Genomic DNA, 20,254 nt, shown 5'->3' with positions numbered 1-20,254 from the left:
AGAATTCATTACGTTATTTTAATTATCCTGCGGCAGAGTGTAAAGTCTGATTTTTCTGCCGCCCTTAAGCACCAGTCTTTTAGAAATATTTACCTTAGGTTACGTTACTTCGCCTGTTAATTATTGACACACGGTTTCTAGACGCTCGTTAGACTGAGGATTAAAAGCTATTGTTATTGCGGGTTCGGGAGATGAATGTTGAAAGGTGTTACGAGTAGTAGGGTTCGTTGTAATAATTAACTGCGATATTATCGCGAGTATAAAATATAAATATCACGAATAAAATTATTTAATTAGATCTGATCTTAGCCTCGGTACCTACTAGCTATGGGGCTTGTTTACAGGAAGCCAGGCTTCCTGAATTTCTATGGGTTTTCATATGCGCGTTGTGGTGGGGACTGTACGTGAGTCTGTTCTCGTGTTTGTCAAATTTTCTTTAAAAATAGTTAATCGATACTAAAGTGTTGTCGTTAATCGATGAACCAAACTCGTGTAATAGGAACAAAAATGAGGGAATTAATAAAAAAAGGAAGGAAAGAGGCTATTGTGTATTTGAAGGTATAAAATCCTAATTTCGATATCATTGCAATTTTCGATAAACCGAATAGGTTAAAGAGGATAAAAAGAAATAAACGGGATACGCGTAAAAAGTGTAAAAGGTATGATAAAAAATATTGGTAGGTAAATATTTTCTACTTTATTCCGAAAATCACGTTTCAAAAGCGAAAGGTAAAAAGCTTGATGGAGAGAAAAATCGATGAACGTTGAAAAAGAAATTTGAGGATGAGGGAAACGCGAAGAGTAGTAACTTCCGGTTGCACCGGGAACAGCGGGAAAACTGACCCGACTTTCCAAGTATCCTCGGTCGCTGCACCACCGACGTAACACGATTATTCCGAATGCTTTTTCGAATCCATACTTAGATACTTTCACAGACTTGTAACGTAAACACGTTTAAATTCGCGATTCCCGATCGACGTTGCGCGACAAAGTGCATAAAACGTATTATCTGTTACTTCTAATACGCTTAAGTCAATATTGACAATCATAATCGCCTAAACAATTTGACATCGTATATCCCGGATTGAGTAATTATCGATATTATACTTAGCGCGCCATTGAAGATTCGCCACGACACTGGCCGCTATCGTAATGGTCAAAAGTCGTTTCCTAAAATAAATGAAAATGAAAATTAAAATTAAAATTAAAATTAAAATTAAAATTTCGCGCAATAACCATTTCCACTTAATGATATTCTTACGATCTATTTTGCGACGTCATTCCGTGTTCTTATTTCGTTTCTCCTGATATTCAAATGTAGCCTACTTCATCTACCATGTCGAGTCATCGGACCAATGAAATGGCTCCGGTCGTGGTAGCCTTAGTGCGAAAACCGTGGAACTGCGATTAAAAAAGCGTAGAAAGTCTGTCCGCCATTGTTGCGACGATTTGTGCTTAATACTTGAAAACATCTGTACAAAATAATCCGCGATTCCGAAGAAATAATACGAACAAGATCGATGTACTCTATAGACTACGTACCCGACGCCATCAGGATATTTTCAGCGGTTGCTGAATTATCTTTTCCCTTCCGCGAAAAGAAAACCGCCTGGAGGTGCTTCTAGAATCCAGGCCGGAAGTGCACAGGAGTCGCAGCTTTCGAAGACGATCGTAAAACGCCCCGCGAGTTCCTCCATGTTTCCTTACCCCCACCGCGGCCATCTTCGACGTCTAGTTCCCATTCCGTTGGCTAGATGAGAAAGTTTAGTAATCATATCAAAGGAAAGTCTAAGTCATTTTGACATCATTTTATAGGCAGCGAAAAAACAGGAGCAAAACAAAGAGCAGGAACGACGAAGATCCTTGATCTGAAAGAGAGAGAGATAGGGAGTGAGTGGGGGAAAAAGAGTTAGAGAGAGGGGGGAAAAACAACAAATATCGTCAAAATAAACGTTCGTTAGAAAATGCATCGTGACGCGATAAAACGGTAGGATATGTAGTTTTAATAAAACCGTCTATCCGCGGGCATTAAAAGCTCGTAAAATACGAGTAGGTAGAGTCGTAGATGCTCCTGAAAGCAACGCACAATCGTTGGAACAAGCAACGCGGTCCCGTGGATACGCGAGAGGTTCATAATGTTCGAATAAGGCTTGCTTACGTCGCCGCGGCCTCGTCCAGAGAGCAAGGACATTCATTGGCCACAATTCATCTGTCGCGCAATGCTCGACCAATCGTAAACCCGGCTAGCGCTTTACTTCCGTCGCGAAGCCACGCGTTCGTCTGTCCTCGTGCGCTGGTCTTCGTTGTCGCGGCACAGGTATTACGTTTATACATTCGCTGCATACGGCTGTGCTCGCGAGTGAGCGGGTTTAAACGGTTGGTACGCGCTCGTTTCCGCGGTCAGAATCATTGGCGCATTCTCGCGCCGGCAATAAGCCGTCAGTTAAAACTCCTACTCCCCACTCTGCTTCCCCTCTTTATTTTTCGTTCGGTGCGTTTCTACATTCGCGTGGCGATCGTGCGCGACGCAACGATAACAACAATAACAAGAACCGTGAGTAAGACACGCGCCAATTGGACGAAACGAGGATCCCGACTCTGCGTTCTTTGATGAGCAAAGTAAGCGTGGCACCGTGAATCTCGGCGGCAGCAGATGAAACGCGTTACATGCCTCGCGACTCGTCACGGTCCGCGGTTCGATCTCTCCGAAAACAACGATCTCTGCTTGACCGACTCGGCCGTCGCCGTGAATCGCGCAGTGCGAACGAGGAGAACGAATTTCTCGAGGTCTCTTGAATTCTCGCTCCGAGAACTCGTGCTACCTTGATCCTCGCCGCGAAGCGAGGGAATCGATCGAAATTCAAGTTATAGACATAGGGACTTTCACGCGGTAACGAGAAGTCCGAGTTCCCTCTCTGTCTGTTAAAAGGCGCTGCGAGCGCTCGGATATGTAAGTAGACACCGAGCAACAATGAAGGGAGAAAGAAGTTGGTTCCTCGGCGAGGAGGAGGAAGACATTTTCACCGCGCCTTCACGGAGAAAACGACTTCGCTTAGAACTGCTTCGCCGACGGCTCTGGCCGTCGCGCGATACGCCGCCGTACGCTTCTCAGAGCCTCGAGCACGCTCTCCCCTCGGGCTGCCTACGGAATGTCGCGCAAAATTCGCGAAATTAGCCGGCCTGCCGGGAAACCACGATCGACGATCGATGCGTCGATTTGCGCGCCGTTGTTTCGCGATCGAAGCGTCCCGATGATGCGGCCCGTTTACCCGATACCGAATAAAAATGTTCGCGGTGAATTTTCTTAGGCTGCTTGCCGTATGGAAGGTGGCGCGCGGTATCCGTGCGGCGTTGTCTGCCGTTCGTTGCTGGCTCGCAAGAGCCGAGGCCTTCGAGCGCTCTTGCGCTGCTTGCCGTATAGACACTGACAGTCAGTGGCGGGTTTCGAAGCTAACGGCGTTGGGCAGACTCCCTCGTACTCGGGGGCCCCGGTGTCTACGAGTTCCCCGTTTCGTAGCCTCGAAATCGAAATCGAGCCGCCGTTTCGACTTTATATCGAACGCTTAAATTCTTCCCGTATATCTATCCTAACGCTAAAAATATTCCGATTTTTCTTTCTTTCTTCTTCGTAAATATTTTTCCTCCTTTGTCGTGCGTTTTACGAAATCATTTTCTCCTGCATAATTTTTCGAATTATTTTCCGTTCGCGTTTCAAAAATTAAACGAAACGAGTCACGCCGTGATAATTCGATAACGTAGTCGGTAAATTCGCTTTCTGAAATCTCGATCGAATGGAAAAAATTGACGAATTTTATTAAAAGAAATCACCGTGCACACACCAGCGTGGCGTGTAATTATGCTATATCGTCGGATGATTTCTGTGAGGATTTTATATCGTTCGATAGCGTATAATTCGGGCGCGCGGCATAAGAAACTTGCTGATAAACGACGCGAGAATTGCGAGGTTCGCGAAATAGTTCTCGGTAGTACCTATCGAATGGCCTAAGTCATTTTGAGTTTTTGCGCCGGATCAAATTTTTCATCGTAGCTCAATCCATTCTCCCGTAACTTTCATCGAGCGAGACCCAGACTATCGTGCACTTTCTCGCGCAGAACAATTTTTCACGTCAATGTTAGTGCAAACACTTTTATATGAAAAACGTTGCAACGTTAATTCTCGTATTTAATTGGACAAAATTAAACTCGTCCCACGAGCGAGATAAAAACAAATATTTATTAAATACGCGGTAAACACGTATCTACTTGTTTATCGATGGAAACGAAATTTCGCGTGGTTTATAAAATTTTCACCGGCTATTTAGAAAACGTAGATTTTAAATACCTTAAATCCGATACGCTTACCTTCTTTGGCGAGGCTGTAAGGGCACGTGGTCTTTCCCCTTCCCTTGTCCTTTCCGCCTCTAACAAGTGCGTCGTCCTAACCTATGCTAGCTATTTTCGCGGTTTTTTTAAATGTCGCACACGTATCATAAATCAGGGTATAAATCAGCCTCTATAAAAGCATCGATTACATTTCAAAATCATACATTTAAACAATGAATTTCCTTTCTATGAGCAACCTGAATGGCATAAACAATCCGAGGATATTCAATATCAATTATACAATTAATTTACGTGGCGTGAATAGAACGCACCCTTCCGCCCGTACGAAATCTACCACCGGTCGAATGTCGACAATATGCTGTTCGCTTTTCGATGTACAATGGCTTTTAAAAATAATTTATCGAATTCGAAATCCAATCGGCCGGCGTAGTAAATCATTGAAACGCAGAACTATTTTAATTTTCTCACGCGTATTTTGATAGATATATCGAAACAATTTAGCTAACGCTCTAATGGATTCGTATTGTCGGCGGCCGCGCCATTGCGCAAAAAATTATTCGATCGAACATCTAAATCATCGGCATGATCGAGCGTCGATATTCATGAAATTCATTCCGCGTGATTTCGTACGAACAAAATACACACAATGACGCGTGTTACTTTGGCTACGCGCAGACAACCGGTAGCGTGTAAAAATAAATTCCGAAACTTTCTTCGCGAACATTAAAGTACCCGCCACGCTCCCGTTATTACAACTTTACAGGCTGGAGAATAGCCAGGACCCTTTAATTTACGTTCATTCAAGAGGTGCATTTTTTCCCCCGAACATTAGGAAATATTAATTTACGCATGATCCCGGCGATAATGTAACGTAAATCTGTGTACGTAGTATACGCGTTATATAACGAGATCAATACGAATCAAAAAATTTTACCGCTCCGGGAACAGTCGTAGTAGCGAAAATCGATAAGGGCGATTTTATTTCGCATCGTTTCACCGAGCCTGTATAGCGTAGTATAATTCGCGGAGCGGATAATATAATTTTCGAAGTCAAGAAAATACGCAAGTTTCGTGCGAGAAGATCGTAACGAGCGATTGGGAGATAGACGGGAGAAGAAGGGAAAGGCGCGACGTAGCGTAGCTACGGCACTGTGTGCCGTGCCGTCGTGCTAGAGTGCAGGTGGGCCGAGGTCCAACGGAAACAGCCGAGCGCACGCTCGGGGGAAAACCGAGCGGCGGCACTCGACGAGTACTGTTGTCAGAGTATTCAGTAATGCTTTGCATGGCCAGCCAGTCACTAGTAGGCTCGTCGGTGAGAGTCGTGTCGTTCACTCGAAGTGATCGTGTGGTGTTACTCGACGAGCTAGTCAGGCGGTATTCCGAAACGCGAGGTACAAGCAAACGGCAACGAATGTATCCGCAATCGTGAGTGCATTTCGTGAGACTGTGAAAGAGAAAACGAACAGAGCGTTTCACGGAGCGTACACCGACGGTGTGGAGCTTCGATTTCACGTACTGTTTCTTCACTGAAAACAAAAAACCATTGCGCTATACTGTGTATGGTACACGACCGATCCAAGATGCTGTCGTCAGTGCCAGCGAAATAATAATGTGGTGCGACGTAAGTCAGGTGAGTGAGAAGTGCTACGTCAGTTTTTTTTCTCCACAATTTTTTTTTTCCTTCCGAAACTGTGCCCGGCCTGTGTTCGCCTGTCTCTAACGTTCCTGTACGACCAGCCAAGAGAGCGTTACGTGAACACGACACCACGGCTACGAGGTGGTTGTGTGCCGTTCGCTGTGAAAAATCTTTGCTCGTTCCTCGAGCTCGGTCTTCGTACGCGAAGGGACTTTATCCTCGTTTACTTCCCCGACGTTCCTCAGCCATCGTCGAACAACCGTGTATCTCGACCGTGCGTTCAAGTGTTTCAGTGTGTGACTTTCCTTAAACCTTCGACGAATACCTCGGATATATTACTCGCCTCTGACTATCCAAGAGAACGTCTCGTTTCGAAGCGACGAGCACAACTTGCGGTTGAAAGTTATCCTCTCGTAACGTGAAAGGCTGGCGCACACGAACGGCAGAAAAGGCGACAAATCTCTTGGACATTTTTACCATCCTTCACGATCTCGTCCTATCGATTAGCCGTTAGCACGATCTCGTCCATTGTATCGACCGGCAAACCCGTCTCTCGAAACCTTGCAACACGCCCGTCGGCTAGCGAGCCTCTCAATCCTACGTATTTCGTGGTGCCGGGGTAAAAAAAAAAAAAAAAAAAAAAGAAATAAATTCCGAATACTTTTTTTCTCATTCGTCGTTCTCGGAAGGACTCTTAGGCGAGAGATTGCTCTTTTTCGTCGTGTTCCATCGTCTCTCTCGGCGAGCGAAATGTTCTCGAAACGACGACCACGATCCGTAGAGGAGAATCGGCAAGGTTTCACGTCACCGACGGTGTTCTCGACACCGGCTAGAAAACGTTACAACGGCGGATCAACGTCGTGCCGAAGTGTCAGATTTGACGCGTGGTAACCTCGTGTTCAGTAGTTTGAATTCGAAGCGATCCCGCGTTTCCTTGGGCTTGGTGACGAGCGGCGGAGGGAGGGGGAGGGTAGAGGCGGCAGCGGCAGCAGCAGCAGCAGCAGCAGCAGCAGCGGGCGGCAGCAGGAGGAGGAGGTGGAGGAGGTGGAGGTAGGACGGTGGCCGCGGCTGGGTGGCGTAGTTGGAGCGGCGAGGGGATGGTCGAGGTGGCTGTGGTAACGACGGTGGGTCGTGGGTCGCTGGTTGGAGGGGGGGAGCGAGCGAACGAGCGAGAGAAAGAGATAGAGCGAGGGAGAGAGAGAGAGAGAGAGTGAGTGAGTGAGAGGGGTAGCGATAGAGAAGGAATAAGAGCACGGAGAAGAGATATATATATATGTATGTATATATATATCTACAATTTATATATATACGCTTATATATACTTATATATACATATATATACGTTTATATGTACATATATATATATATATAGATGCATGTATACATATATATATATACACGATGCGAAAGACAGAGAAAGAGTTCTCGATAAAGAGAGAGAGCGAGATAGAGAAAGGTGACCGGAGGCTCCGAGGCTGCCTCTTCTTTACTTGGCCAGCGCTGTGGAGGAAACCTAGCGTCGCCTGTGCGCCGTGAGGAGCAAGGAGAAGGGTACGACGTTCGCCAAGTGGCGGGGAGGGGGCACGGTTATGACCAACCATCAAGGGGGCAACGTCGTCATGGTTACCGCGACGACAACAACCCGACTCTGTTCTAAGGGATGTTTTTAAAAGCATATATTTACCTTTGCTCTTTTTTTTTCTCACCGATCGCGTGGAGGCGATAGAACCGACTTTTTTTTCCCATTTTATACGTGATCACTCGATGGCCCGGTTTAGTTAGATCGACCGATTCCCACCGAATCTTCCATTACTTATTTCCACGTGCCTACGTCGAATTAGGCGAACGGAAATTTAGAGAATATATTATACCGTGATCGCTGAGAATTCGTAGGACCCCCGTACTTTAACCCAAAGACACAGCTTCTTATAGCTAGGGGCACAGTGAATACAGGTTATGCAGCATCTCGGTGTCGAACCTCCTAGCTTCGTCGTTTATCCCCCGGGCTATGAATATGCCCTAAAATGCTTCGTGTCAGTGAAATGCCAATGCATGATAGGCGTATCTCGAGAAATAGCCGCGTTCGCGTGACGGCCGCATCGGGCCGACGGTGACAAGCCGGTCGAATCTCTGCACTCCCGATACCTTTATACGTAGTTTTATTATACCCCGTGCGTCGACCACGAATTTCCACCGAATCCCAGTGCTCTCTCGGACATCCCGGTCTTCTCGCCGATTTTTTCTCCTCTACCTAGAGTCGTTTCTCACGCGATCGAATATTCGCGTATCGAGTTTCGACGATTCGTTCGGTCCGAGAATATACGAAGAGACCACGCGTTTCGTGTTGCAACGTAGCGTATTTTTCGCCGCTAGTTCGCGCGAATTCCGCAGCAGCGCAACGAACACGATCGAGGGATGCGTTCGAAAGCGTCCGACGGACGGTGCTGCTCCGTCAATTCTGCCAACCACTGAAACCCCATCGTCGATTTTTCACGGGATTTTTCGCGTCCTCGCGTTTGTTGTCGTTCTTACGATTTTTAACGACAGAGGGAAGCTCGTTTACCCATAAAACCGGGTAGAAGTATCTCTGTCAGTGACAGATTGTGCTTGGTACTGTTATGTAAGTGGGATATTTTCTTTCGATACGGTCGACCGATCGATCGGCTAAAACTGACGCGTAATCCCGTCGACGGACGCCGTGAAGAAATCGATTATTTGTGTAACGTTTTCTTCTAATTTCCGTGAACGAGTTGTTCCACGGACGGGAATCAATCTTACTAGAAACGTACAGGTTAGAACTCATCTTACGCTTTCATCTGTGTATCCTCGCTCCCGTTTGGAAAGGTAGAAATTTCTGGTACTTTTCCTCGCTCTTGTATAGAGATAGAGAAATTTCTGTGATTTTTCGATGAAAGGAAAATTCTCGAGTCACCGTGTGTTTTAAGGTTAACTCTTCGAATAATTTCCTAAATGGAATACATATTCTTAGTAATTATTGTCGCTGTGTTTATTTTAATCGATGAATAGGTTAATATCAAAGGTCTCCTCGGTATTACCAATCTCCATAGAACTGTCTGGTACTTCTGTTCGCTTTTATCTAATTCCTAACCTCTCCGAATTAAAATCACAGGTATTTTGTGATGACGTAGCATAGCGTAGTAGGTTTCGAAACGTGTTTCTACGCAGAACCAAATGTCACAAGAATCCTCCTTATCCTTGTTATACGTATTAAATGTAAAACGTCTTACAGGACAAATATAGCTCATACCGTGAGATTTTACTTTACCGAAGAACTCGTGCCGAGTTCCAGAGGTTATTACCTATTCGCAGTAACTTTGTCACTATATTTATTCTGAATGACGACTAAGATAAAGTGCAACCAAACACGTATAGATCATCCCTCCAATCTCTTCTCCAAATCACGAGATCAAATTCGCAACCCCGAGCCCCTTCGCCTCTATCCCAGATATCAAACCGATCAGATGTATCACTCGGTGAATAACTTTCTCAATACGCCAAGACACACGAGAAACCAAATGTTTCAACCTTTGTATCACCTGTCTCAATTGTCAACCTTAAAAATTCATAAGCAAATAAATATAATTTACGAGGAACTATTCTTACTTATTTTTATGTATCACCAATCTCCTTCGAATCAATCGAGTCCGACAAGCTCCGTCATTTTCTCTGATCCAAAGGCACACCGGGGGAGTCGGTCCGCGTGTGTACGAACGGGTATCGGGGAGTAATCGGCCGATTAGGGGAAACCGAAATCGCGAGTCCCTAGCGCTAGGCGACGCTAGCGCCACGGAAGGAAGGCGAAGCGGTCGCGGAGGATTTTTCAGCGGCCAAAAGGACAAAGAATGTGGTGGCACCTCGGGAACGGCGTGTGCCGCGAGCACCGGCGGCATAAAGCGAGTCCAAGTTTCCCCCGTTACCCTCCTTGGTCGGCCTGGCCTCCAGCAGCTGCTCCTCCTCCACCTCCTCGTCCTCCTGCGGCGCATCGAGCCGCTCACCCACCATCACGGGCCATTAACGAGAGAGTTATCGACGCGCGATCTGTCAATAGGCTTCTCCCATTCATAAATTCGCCCGGCGTGTGGCGGCCGCATAGTTTTGCCGCGAAAACCACGTGGCGGCGGTGGCGCGCAACGTCCTCTCCGTCGTTGCACCGCAACGAGCCGAGCCGAGGCTCTACTACGTGATTTACGGGCCGCGTCCCCGTTTTAAATGCATGCAGAGCAACCGTGCGTGTGCACGTCGCTCTGTCTCTCTCGCGCGCCCGCCGCCCGCAGTGCCGCCCTCTCTCTCCGCTGGCCCCGTCCTCCTCGCACTCGCCGCGCACCGGCAATTTGCTGGTTCCTTCGCGTACGCGCGTGTGTTCTCGCCGGTCTGCAACGTGGGAGTCGAATGCCTCTGGAGAACCCGGTCGCACGCGTTTTTTCGCCCCCTCTCGATCGTTGGTCCACCGGGGCTGTAGCTTCGCCAGCTTTTTAGTTTATCCTTTCGTTGCCAGGATTGCGGGGGTACGCTTGTCGTCGGTCGGGGTTATATCTGGATGTTTCTGGGAATTTCGCGGACGAGGCAGGAACGCGAGGCTGAGGTAACGATATTTGATATGCTCACGGTGTACGCGTGTCACTGACAAATTAGCGTGTTTCGTAAATAGGGTTTGTTCTTTGGCTAGGCGGCGGGGAGCACAATAGCGGCTGGATTATATATAAGTTGGCGAGTTCTGGGAATTTTGGAGAGAAGATAGAGAGAGGGAGACTTGGACATGTAACCGGACGAGTCTGAGTACTTTTCGAACAGGGTTTTTCCTTTGTCTGCTGAGGGTTTAGGGTTAGGCTCGCGAGCTGCGGGGATTTTTGCGATGGGGGGAGAGAGGACGAATGGGCGAATTTAAAATTGCCAAATGTCGTATAAATTGACATGCTTTATACACCGGGTCGGGTTTGTTTTTTGCCTAGGATAGAGAATTCACTGGTGCGTTGTACTTTTAGCTTGCGTTGTACTAGGACATGTCTCGACGTCTATCCCAACAGACAGTTTTTGAAGATTTGATACGAAACTGATATCGGTATAATAAAAAATTAGCGTACAGTATATAGTATCATGCAAACCTAATCGTGGACGCTAACGTAGATAGAAATTCGTGTCCATCGTGTGTATAGAAAATTAAATTCGGTGCTCGTGGTTTACAAGAAGCGAGTTCGTAGTTACTCCTGGATCGTTTGTGCCATTGCAATTCGTGAAAATTTTTCCTTCTTCGAGTTCGAATGACGACGTTGTTGCGTTCGCATAACTGGATAATTCTCGAATAAAAGAGTCATGCGAAAATCGAATGTATTATCTGCATACACCGTGATACGGATCGCGAGTTTAACGAACGTTTACGTGAAAATCGAGAAGTAGAAAGTTTAGCAGACGAAGATTCGAGAGTACGCGCGAGCTGGTATGAAGTAAATCTTTGTTCGTGCACTTTAAACTATATTTTAGTCTTAACTGATCTATATGCACTGATAGGATGAAATTACATAACCGGTGGAATAGGATCAATTTAATATCTCGAATTGGTTATTGTAAGAGAACGATGATAGCAGTTGATAAATAACTCGAACGAATTACCGAGAGACACGATAAGCACCTATATTTACATTGATCTAAATTTACTGTGGTATTAATTTTAGACTAGAAAATTCGAAATCAAACACCACGGTTGTATTTCCAAGTTCTAACAAAAACCGAGATTATATAACACATTTTCTATATTAATCCACGCTAAATATACATGTATCCACTGTTATTATATTATTATCCTGCTGTATTATATAATATTCTCATCTCTCGTTACGGGTACATTCTCCATCACGTGTTTCAGCCGCCATTATATTTCCCAATCTTTCGATTCTATTGCAAAAATTCACTCGCAGTCTCCATACTTATTCGTACTTGTTATTATTATTCTATATTACAGTGATCAGAGAAGTGATCAGAAGTCTAAGTCTTCGAAGGCATTTTCTTAAATTTTTCCAAGCACGACGATATCATTCGTTTCGACATTTCACGCGTAATTTCAAAATTATTGCCTACCATTGGCTTTCAACTTCGAGATAGTTTCAGGACACAAAAGTCATCGTTCCTTACCAAAGGGTTAACCATTTGCGCTGGCAAGAAATACACAGACTCGTGTGCCAGAACGGCCCAATGTTTCTGTGACAATTGCCTGACGACGTGTATGGCACGTCGTTGACGATCCTGCGACGAAAGCATTACAACGTGCGTGGCACGTTGTTGGCGATTCTGTCACAAAAGTATTACAACGTGCGTGGCACGTCGTTGATGATTCTGCGACAAAAGCATTACAACGTGGGTGGCACGACGTTGGCGATTTGGTTACAAAAGCATTACAACGTGCGTGGCACGTCGTTGATGATTCTGCGACAAAAGCATTGCAACGTGGGTGGCACGTCGTCGGCGATTTTGTCACAAAAGCATTACAACGTGCGTGGCACGTCATTGGCGATTCTGTCACAAAAGCATTACAACGTGCGTGGCACGTCGTTGGCGATTCTGTCACAAAAGTATCACAACGTGCGTGGCACGTCTTTCCAGCGCAAGTGGCTAAAAATCACAATTGAGTCCCCCACCCCCAAATTTTCTTCACAAATTTTTCCATTTTCGCGAATCGAATTTTATCCCGATCGAAGTACGACCATCGGATAAGACGATAAAGGGGAGGCTTCTGTAATTTTATCGGATCCTCGACCTACGACTATATTCGTAATTAAACCAAGGCGGGGAGACGCACGGGGAATCGAAGGAATACACCCACGCGCGTCGGGGTTTCGCGAGCGGAGATAGAGGTGTACACACAGCGACCTACGCCACTGTTTGGCGGCCGCTGATAACATCGGTGAATCACGAATTACGAATGTTACGTTGCGTCTGGCATCTCCCACTGTCCCCTTTCGATGCAAAGACAAACCGGGGCCCACGTGGCCGCGCGTTGTCGCGTACACGCGCCGCGAGACAAGCTTCGCGTTGCACTCGGTGTCCCGTTTTGTTTACGTTTTACCGGCGCGCCTCCGGCCGATTGAAAAATTCGCGACCACCCGTGTGTGTGCTCGCGCGCGCGCGCTCGTGTCGTAATTCACGCATCGACGTGACGAACTCGAAGCGTTCGCGTGTCACGCTCCGCGCGTTACAAATGAAAACGAGAGTCGGTGCGGTTTATTTCTTCGCTCTCCGTGCGTAATCTCTCTTCCTCTCTCTCCTCGCGCAGGAAAATTAAAACGAGTATCGATGCGACAACGAGTATCGTCCTCGCGCGAGATTCCAACCTGGTTTCCCGGTTGAATTTGTAACTTGGTCGTTTTACGTGGTTTAGGAGATTCTTTGGCTATGGTTGACGATATTTTTCTAATTCGATTAGAATGTGAACACTCGTTGGTGAAATAGCATGTATATACCCGGTGTGACAAAGTTTTTACGTTGAATTTCTTCTTTTATTTGTCTTCGTAAAACGAGTTAGGCTGAACGTAGGCAAGGCTCGTGCCCCTTCGTCCGCGACTACGGCGAGGCCCGATGAGTAGCCATTTCGAAAACATGGTATCGGCGAAGTAACAATGGCCGATGAGCGGCGATATATAAATAACTACGGTTGGACCAGCGATGTCATTATTTGTTAATTGATAACGTGTTAAAGAATTTTCCAAAGCCTTTAGGCTTCCAGAACTATCCTGCAGTCTTATCACAGTTTTCGTGGTTATTGTACAAAGATGGGGAACGCGTTGGGCACGTTTGTGTACCGAGGGATACCGAACTCTGATTGGATGAACGAATGAAAGTGTATGCGAATCTGCGAAAAAATTATGGACATAAATGGATATGGGGGTACAGGTAATTGCCATTACAAGTAATTCTGATCTATGAAGGAGTAAGTCGAAAAGGGGGAATAAAATTAGTTCACTCCTCGAATCACAATTTACGCCTATAAATTGTAAAAATTAACGCTAAACGATAGGTAAATGAATATCGAATAATATCCGAATGCAAGTATAAAATTTCCGATCGAATGTCTAAAAGTGGTCACTCGATAAGGAGGACCCTAACCCAAATGACGAAATATTAGAATCATCATGCAGCAAGCCTTAAATCCTATTAAATTTGGAAACGGTTCCAAGCAGACTACCAGACATGTCTCGTTAACTTCCACTTCGTTAGCGTGATTTTGCGCTTAGGCCACCTTCCATCGGCTAGGGCCCGATCGACCGGCGGGGGTGTGTAGGGCACGAGGGGCAGGAGGATGATTTAGCGAAGGAACGTAGCCATAACTCACGCGTCTAATTCGATTGCACGTTGCGGCGAAGTATCGAAATAAATCCCGGTTCCCCGTGGCTATATAACACCCCGAGATTAGCATAAATAGGAGAAAAAACCTTGGTTCTCAGCGGGTGTCTGACTTTCGAGGATTCCAGCCACGCGCCGTTAACGGTACCCAGCGAGACTAGTCGAAAGCGGTCAGCCAGTGTCCACGAAAAGCGACCCGTTACAAAGGGTACGCGTGCACGGGGCCCCATGAGCGCGCGTATCGATCGGTTGGATCTCCTCGCGCGTGCAGAAGCATCGATAAAGACGTATCTCTTGCCCCGTTCGCGTGAGGGTGAAGACAGCTTTGCGGTAGGTTAAGGTTAGCCGCGAGAACTCGCCTCTCTCTACTGGGCTCTGCCCTCTCCTCTCGTCTCCATCTTTCCGCCGTGATGAAGCTTTTGTACGAGCAAATTTCACGCCCACCACGTTGATGCTTTCGTAATTGCGAAGGGAATACGAGAGGCTAAACCAGCAGCGAGGCCAGCAGTCTCTGCGAGGCTCTCGCGTGGTCGGGGATTCGAGAGGCGATTCTCGCTTCTAATCGATCCTGCACAGACCTCGTCATTGCGTCGATTGATATCATCCCCCGTTCGCGTGAAAACGCATCCAGAGAAACTTCACCTTTCCGTTCAGTTTCGTCATGGCTTGGCGCGTCGTTTGGTCCATGTGCTTGCTGGATCAGGCCCGTGGTCGATTTTTGGGAGCTAGGTAGGTCATAGGGGGCAACTTTCAGTTTTTCATACTCTTTCCACTCTACGTGAAGGTAGGTTTTTCTTTGTTTCTGGAAAACTGGTAGGGGATCTTTTGATAGGTACAATGTTTCATCCCAGTTTATTCATATATGTGTGTGTGTGTGTGACTATTGGTTTTTCCGTGTTATCTTTGTAACGATATCGAAATTTACTATGGTATTACGTTTAATACGTTAAGAACCACGTTGGTTTTACGGTGCCGTTGCGTTCACCTCATAGTTAGCTATCTTGCGGGCCCTCGCGGACCTTAGCGCCGGGTCCTAGGCACTGGCGTAGCGTTTAACGCTTTAATCGAGCTTTTCGTTCGTAGTCTCGAAATGATAAATTTCTCGTAAATTCTGACGCAATTTTGTCGCGGATGAAATCGGTATTTTGGGGGGGGGGGGGGGGTCCATCCTCACAATTATTGTAGTAATCAGTTGATAGCAGGGGTCCTCGAGTGACGGTGGTGTTAGAAGGAACTAAAGGAAGAGGAAGACGGGATGATACGCGTCTCGTTCTGGGTCCTTTTAGTGGACTCATCAGTAAGACAACCTATCAGGCCCTGCCTTAAACCCTGATACTATTAGAAAGTCTTGAAGTTATATATGTAGGAAGCGTAGGTTTTCCGAGGACTCGCGAGAAAGTCCTCGGACTTCCTTCAAGTTGGAATCCATCTAGTGGGGAAAATGAGAATGATCGTCGCTACAGGTACATAAACGATTGATAAAAGTTAGACGATTTTTCGATGCGTTTCTCGAATTTTTCATTCCAGACGACTCGGGAAGATCTAAAACGCCGTCTTTCGCGTTAAAATAACGTTAGGATTGTTAGCGACGAGTCAATGAGCGATCGAAATGGTCGAAAGAGAATAATCCGTGAGCTAACGAATGTCTGCATAGATAATGGCGGCGGGTGAAGGTGGTTGGCAAATAGCGATAGTCCGGTGGAATTTAAAGGGATGAAAGGAAGCGTGGGGAAAGGTTAACGACCAGAGAAAAATGTTCCCTTTTTCTAGGCGTTTAGATGGCCCCGTCGATATAATGAAACAGGAATAATGGCACCTGTTCACCGGAGGCCGCTCATTGCGGTTTCCTCGTAGAATCTTCTTATACACGGCCCATGCGAGCAGGTGTTGCTCGCAGCCATCGTGTCACTCCTCGACCCTTGTTTCGCCAACGGCTCTCCACTCTCCTCTCGCTCCTCTGCGTTTCGTTTACCCAATGATCCTCTCCCTTTGCCCCGCTGTTATTCGGCCTTGAACCTTTAATCCTCGCAGCGTAACCCTCCGCTATCTTTCTTTCTCTCTTTCCGCTCTTTTTCCTCCCTTTCCCTCTCTCTCTCTCTCTCTCTCTCTCTCTCCACCTCTTCCTCCTCTCTTTACCGGCACCCTTATATTGTACTTTTATTAGTCTTTACCGGCACCGGCATTGTTCACTCGCTGTTCGAAATTATATCAGCGGCTCGTGCCTCCTTTATTGTTCTCCGGATGAATGAAACCCGCTTGCGGTGCTCGCTGCTCCTACGATTGCTAATGTTCAGTGTACCGTTGCCCTTTCTCATCGCGTTTCCATCCACGAGCTTTATTTCCTCGGGGCAAAAATACCAATAAAACTATCCACGCTTATGGTACTTGGAACAAGGCAAATTTTTGGAAATCTCGAAAGTTTCAAGATCTCTCGAACATCTTCCGAATATTCGGATGTAGGATCTTAAAAATCTTGGAAATTTTAACAACGTTGGAAAATATTAAAAATCTTCGCAGTTTCGGGGGATCTAAAAATTTTTAAGGACCCCCAAGGGTCTTATAGTGGCGTAGGAATCTCGAAGAGATCCTAGAAATCCGTAGGACTCGTGGAATTAGAAAAATTTGTTTATGGGGTTATTTCGTTCATGGTGCTCTTCTGTTTAAGCTTGCAAAGTCTCCTATAGCCAACCGAGTAACGAAAAGTCCTGTTCAGCGGAATAGTTCGATCATTGCACGCGATATATCGTTTAAATCTACTTCGTGCAGCAGCTTTGAGCCTCTGACGTAGAATACCAACGATAAAGTTGGCTCGCTCGTTTCAGTTGCCAATAACGACGAACAGTGTTACCAAATACTTAACTCTGCAGTATCCCTTGGCTACTAAAGATAATTCGTCGAGTACATCTGGTAACGAAGGGTACAACGCGAATCCCAGCTTCCCTTAACCCTTCGTTGCTTGATCCCTGAATTTTGCAATTTTATTTTCAACGTTTTCATTCATTTTTTAACATTTTCATTCGTTGTCCAATTGCACACACAGATACGTATATACACGCATATAAGTGTATTTGGAATAACTTTGCATCGAAAATTCGGTTCCCAAGAAATTATTTCCGCGTTATTGTTACAGATTTTTATTTTAATAGTAGTGTTGCGAATAATGCGATTCGGGACAAGGATACACGTATAGAAAGCAACGTCGTGACCGCGACATTGATAGTAAAATTCAGTCATTGGCGTGGAAACAGCTCGAATGTAGCGTATCTGGTGAACAACATATGGAAAATTAAAATTAAAATTAAAATTGATTAAAATTAATTTTAATTTTCCAGTAAGTTTGGTTTCATATATTTTGTTTTATATTTGAATAGCTCGTCTTACCCATTTAACAAAATCGAATAGCTAGGTGGGAAAGAATTTTTCTAGGGCACACGGGGGTCATGGGAGTGACCCCAAAGCTGTCTATTTAGAACAGGAAACGCAGAACTGTAATGCGTAATCCGTGTGAGGGTTAGATAGTACACAATCGAATATTTAACTTGACCTCGGCATTAGATGCACACCTACACCGATGATACCGTGCCGATAACATCGTTCGCGGTTGCAGTCATCCAACTGACGCTCACTGACGCAGTCATTGCGTCACGTTTGCTTTTCGCGTTTGGCAATTTCACGGAAATATTGGAATACAAACAACACGTAAATAGCAACGCGGAAAACCAAAAGGATCCCGATAAAAACGACGTGCAGCTACGCGAGAAGTGTACTCCGTACCTTACCAACCGGGTAACACGTTCACCTCCTGACTTTGAAACTCGCACACCGATATCTCTACTCTAATTACCTCGCCACGGTGTTTATACCGCAGCCCCGAACGATCTCGCTATAACATCGCTTTCCAAACTTCCCGCGAAACCAAAGAACTCGAACGAATCACTCGCGGCAGGTTAAAAAGATAATTCCCCGAAGATAAAACACCCACCTGACTCCTACCACATCGAGATCTCTCGCGCGGCTCTCTCTTTTCTCCGCTTCGAGAGACCAAAATTTCCAATTCCCACGTATCGCGTGTATAATAAAATACAGGTGTATCTATCAACGACTCGAGAATTTCAAGAAATTTTGGAATATTTTACAAACGACATATAGGTTCCGCGAGGAAAATAGAGATAAAGATAAGAGAAAGGAAAAGACTGGAATAAAAATAGAAACTTGCGCGGTATTAGTCGAATGGTAGTAAGAATGAGCGTCGCGAACTTTGGACGCCAGCGTCTGGAAAATGGAAATACAGCGTTGAGGCGTGCAACCACAGGTGTGTGTACGTACACAGGCATTCGTGGATAGACTCGGACGAATCGAACGGACACAGAGAAGAAGGTGGTGTGCGAGTACATTGCGAGTGTACCGCGACCGCAAGAGCGAGCACGTGTCGCCGCATATGCAATACGGTCTCGCGGCCCTCGTTCTTCCCGCCAAGCGGTCGAAACGAGGAGACTGACGGCGTGTGCCTACCGTGCACACGCGTTTAATAGAGGTAGTCGCGCGTCCTCGTGACATTGACAATCGCGCGCGCCGCGACAAGCGTGTTCTCACGTGAAACGGCTCGTGTACGCGGGGGACAATGCTTCGCGTGGCCGTTTACACGCCTGGGCACAGCCGAACCGCTCAGTTCCTCCGCGGTACTCGCGATTTACGCTTTAGAACGGGGTCCGATCGTGGCGTTCTTGTACGCCGCGAGTGGATAGCGTGGAAACGTGATTTATGGTCGCGTTTAATCGCCGTGACGTGATCCACGAATTCCTAATAACGCTCTGATCATTAGGTTTTTCTTGTGGGTAGTTTCGTTTCTAGGGTTCATCGAGGTACCATTGCACACGTGCAAACTCACGCGTGCAATTGGAGCTGATTCTTTGGGGTCCTTTTAGTAGCATTGGTAGCAAAGATTGAATCGCATTGAGGATGCTTCGTTTCTAGGGTTGAGGTACCATTGCACACGTGCAAACTCACGCGTGCAATTGGAGCTGATTCTTTGGGGTCCTTTTCGTAGCATTGGTAGCAAAGATTGAATCGCATTGAGGATGCTTCGTTTCTAGGGATCATCGTGGTACCGTCGCCATCGTGGTAATTCGCTCATCCGATCGGTACCTATCTTATGGGTTCCTTTTTGTAGCATAGGTGATAAAGGTGGCATCGCATTGGGGATGCTTCGTTTCTAGGGATCATCGTGGTACCGTCGCTATCGCGGTAATTCACGCGTTAGGACCTATCCTTCGGATTCCTCCGCGTTCCTCCACAGTGGGCATCGCGAATGTGAAAACGTTGGGTCCACGTGTCAAAAGCGAATCCCAATCTTGGGGTTCTTACACGGTACCGGTATGAAACGCGGAATCGCGATTAACGCGTGCAACGGGAAGCCGCGAAGCTCTAGATTGGCATGGACGATAGGCATGGCGAACGCGACGTGGCGTATATCGGGCAGTGGCGCGGGGAGGAGGTAACCTGGATCGGTTAGTCGAGGAGAGCCCACCTGGACGACGGGGTTCGTGGCGTATAGGATGCACGCGCGTAGGAGAGTCTCTCCGCGCGACGCAACAGAGGAAGAAGCAACAGCTGACGATATCGACGCGAACGAGGACAGTTTATGTACTTTCTACGCGGGGAGGGGGTGGATGATCCACGTGTATGCGTGAGAGGTTCTCGCGTTACAGGGGGCACCGGTTCGTATATAGCGCAAAGTACGATGTAAACACACGTGGATGAGCGAGAGAAAGGGTAGAGAGAGAGAGGGAGAGAGAGAGAGTGGCAGCGAGCAGCGTAGCGACATATAGGAATCGTCGGAGTGTGCGTCGATGCATTGCGATGTCGCCCTCTTCTACTACCGGCTCTCCCTCTACACACCGCTCACACACTGTGTGTACCTCC

The 20,254-nt window shown here is 46.6% G+C and overlaps 1 protein-coding gene across 1 annotated transcript in view; it reads left to right on the top strand.

Moving 5' to 3' along the window:
- Positions 1 to 5,667: 5,667 nt before the first annotated feature.
- Positions 5,668 to 20,254, top strand: part of tara (SERTA domain-containing protein 2 taranis) — a 51,323-nt gene continuing 36,736 nt past the window's right edge. The window contains exon 1 of the mRNA XM_017906551.1: positions 5,668 to 5,974. Coding sequence (XP_017762040.1) covers positions 5,954 to 5,974 — 21 coding nt within the window. The 5' untranslated portion in view covers positions 5,668 to 5,953. The remainder of the gene's footprint in view (positions 5,975 to 20,254) is intronic.

The sequence above is a fragment of the Eufriesea mexicana genome, unplaced genomic scaffold (assembly GCF_001483705.2).
Source record: "Eufriesea mexicana isolate 0111107269 unplaced genomic scaffold, ASM148370v2 scaffold5604, whole genome shotgun sequence".
Classification (NCBI taxonomy): domain Eukaryota; kingdom Metazoa; phylum Arthropoda; class Insecta; order Hymenoptera; family Apidae; genus Eufriesea; species Eufriesea mexicana.
This window is presented reverse-complemented; position numbering and strand designations above follow the sequence as displayed.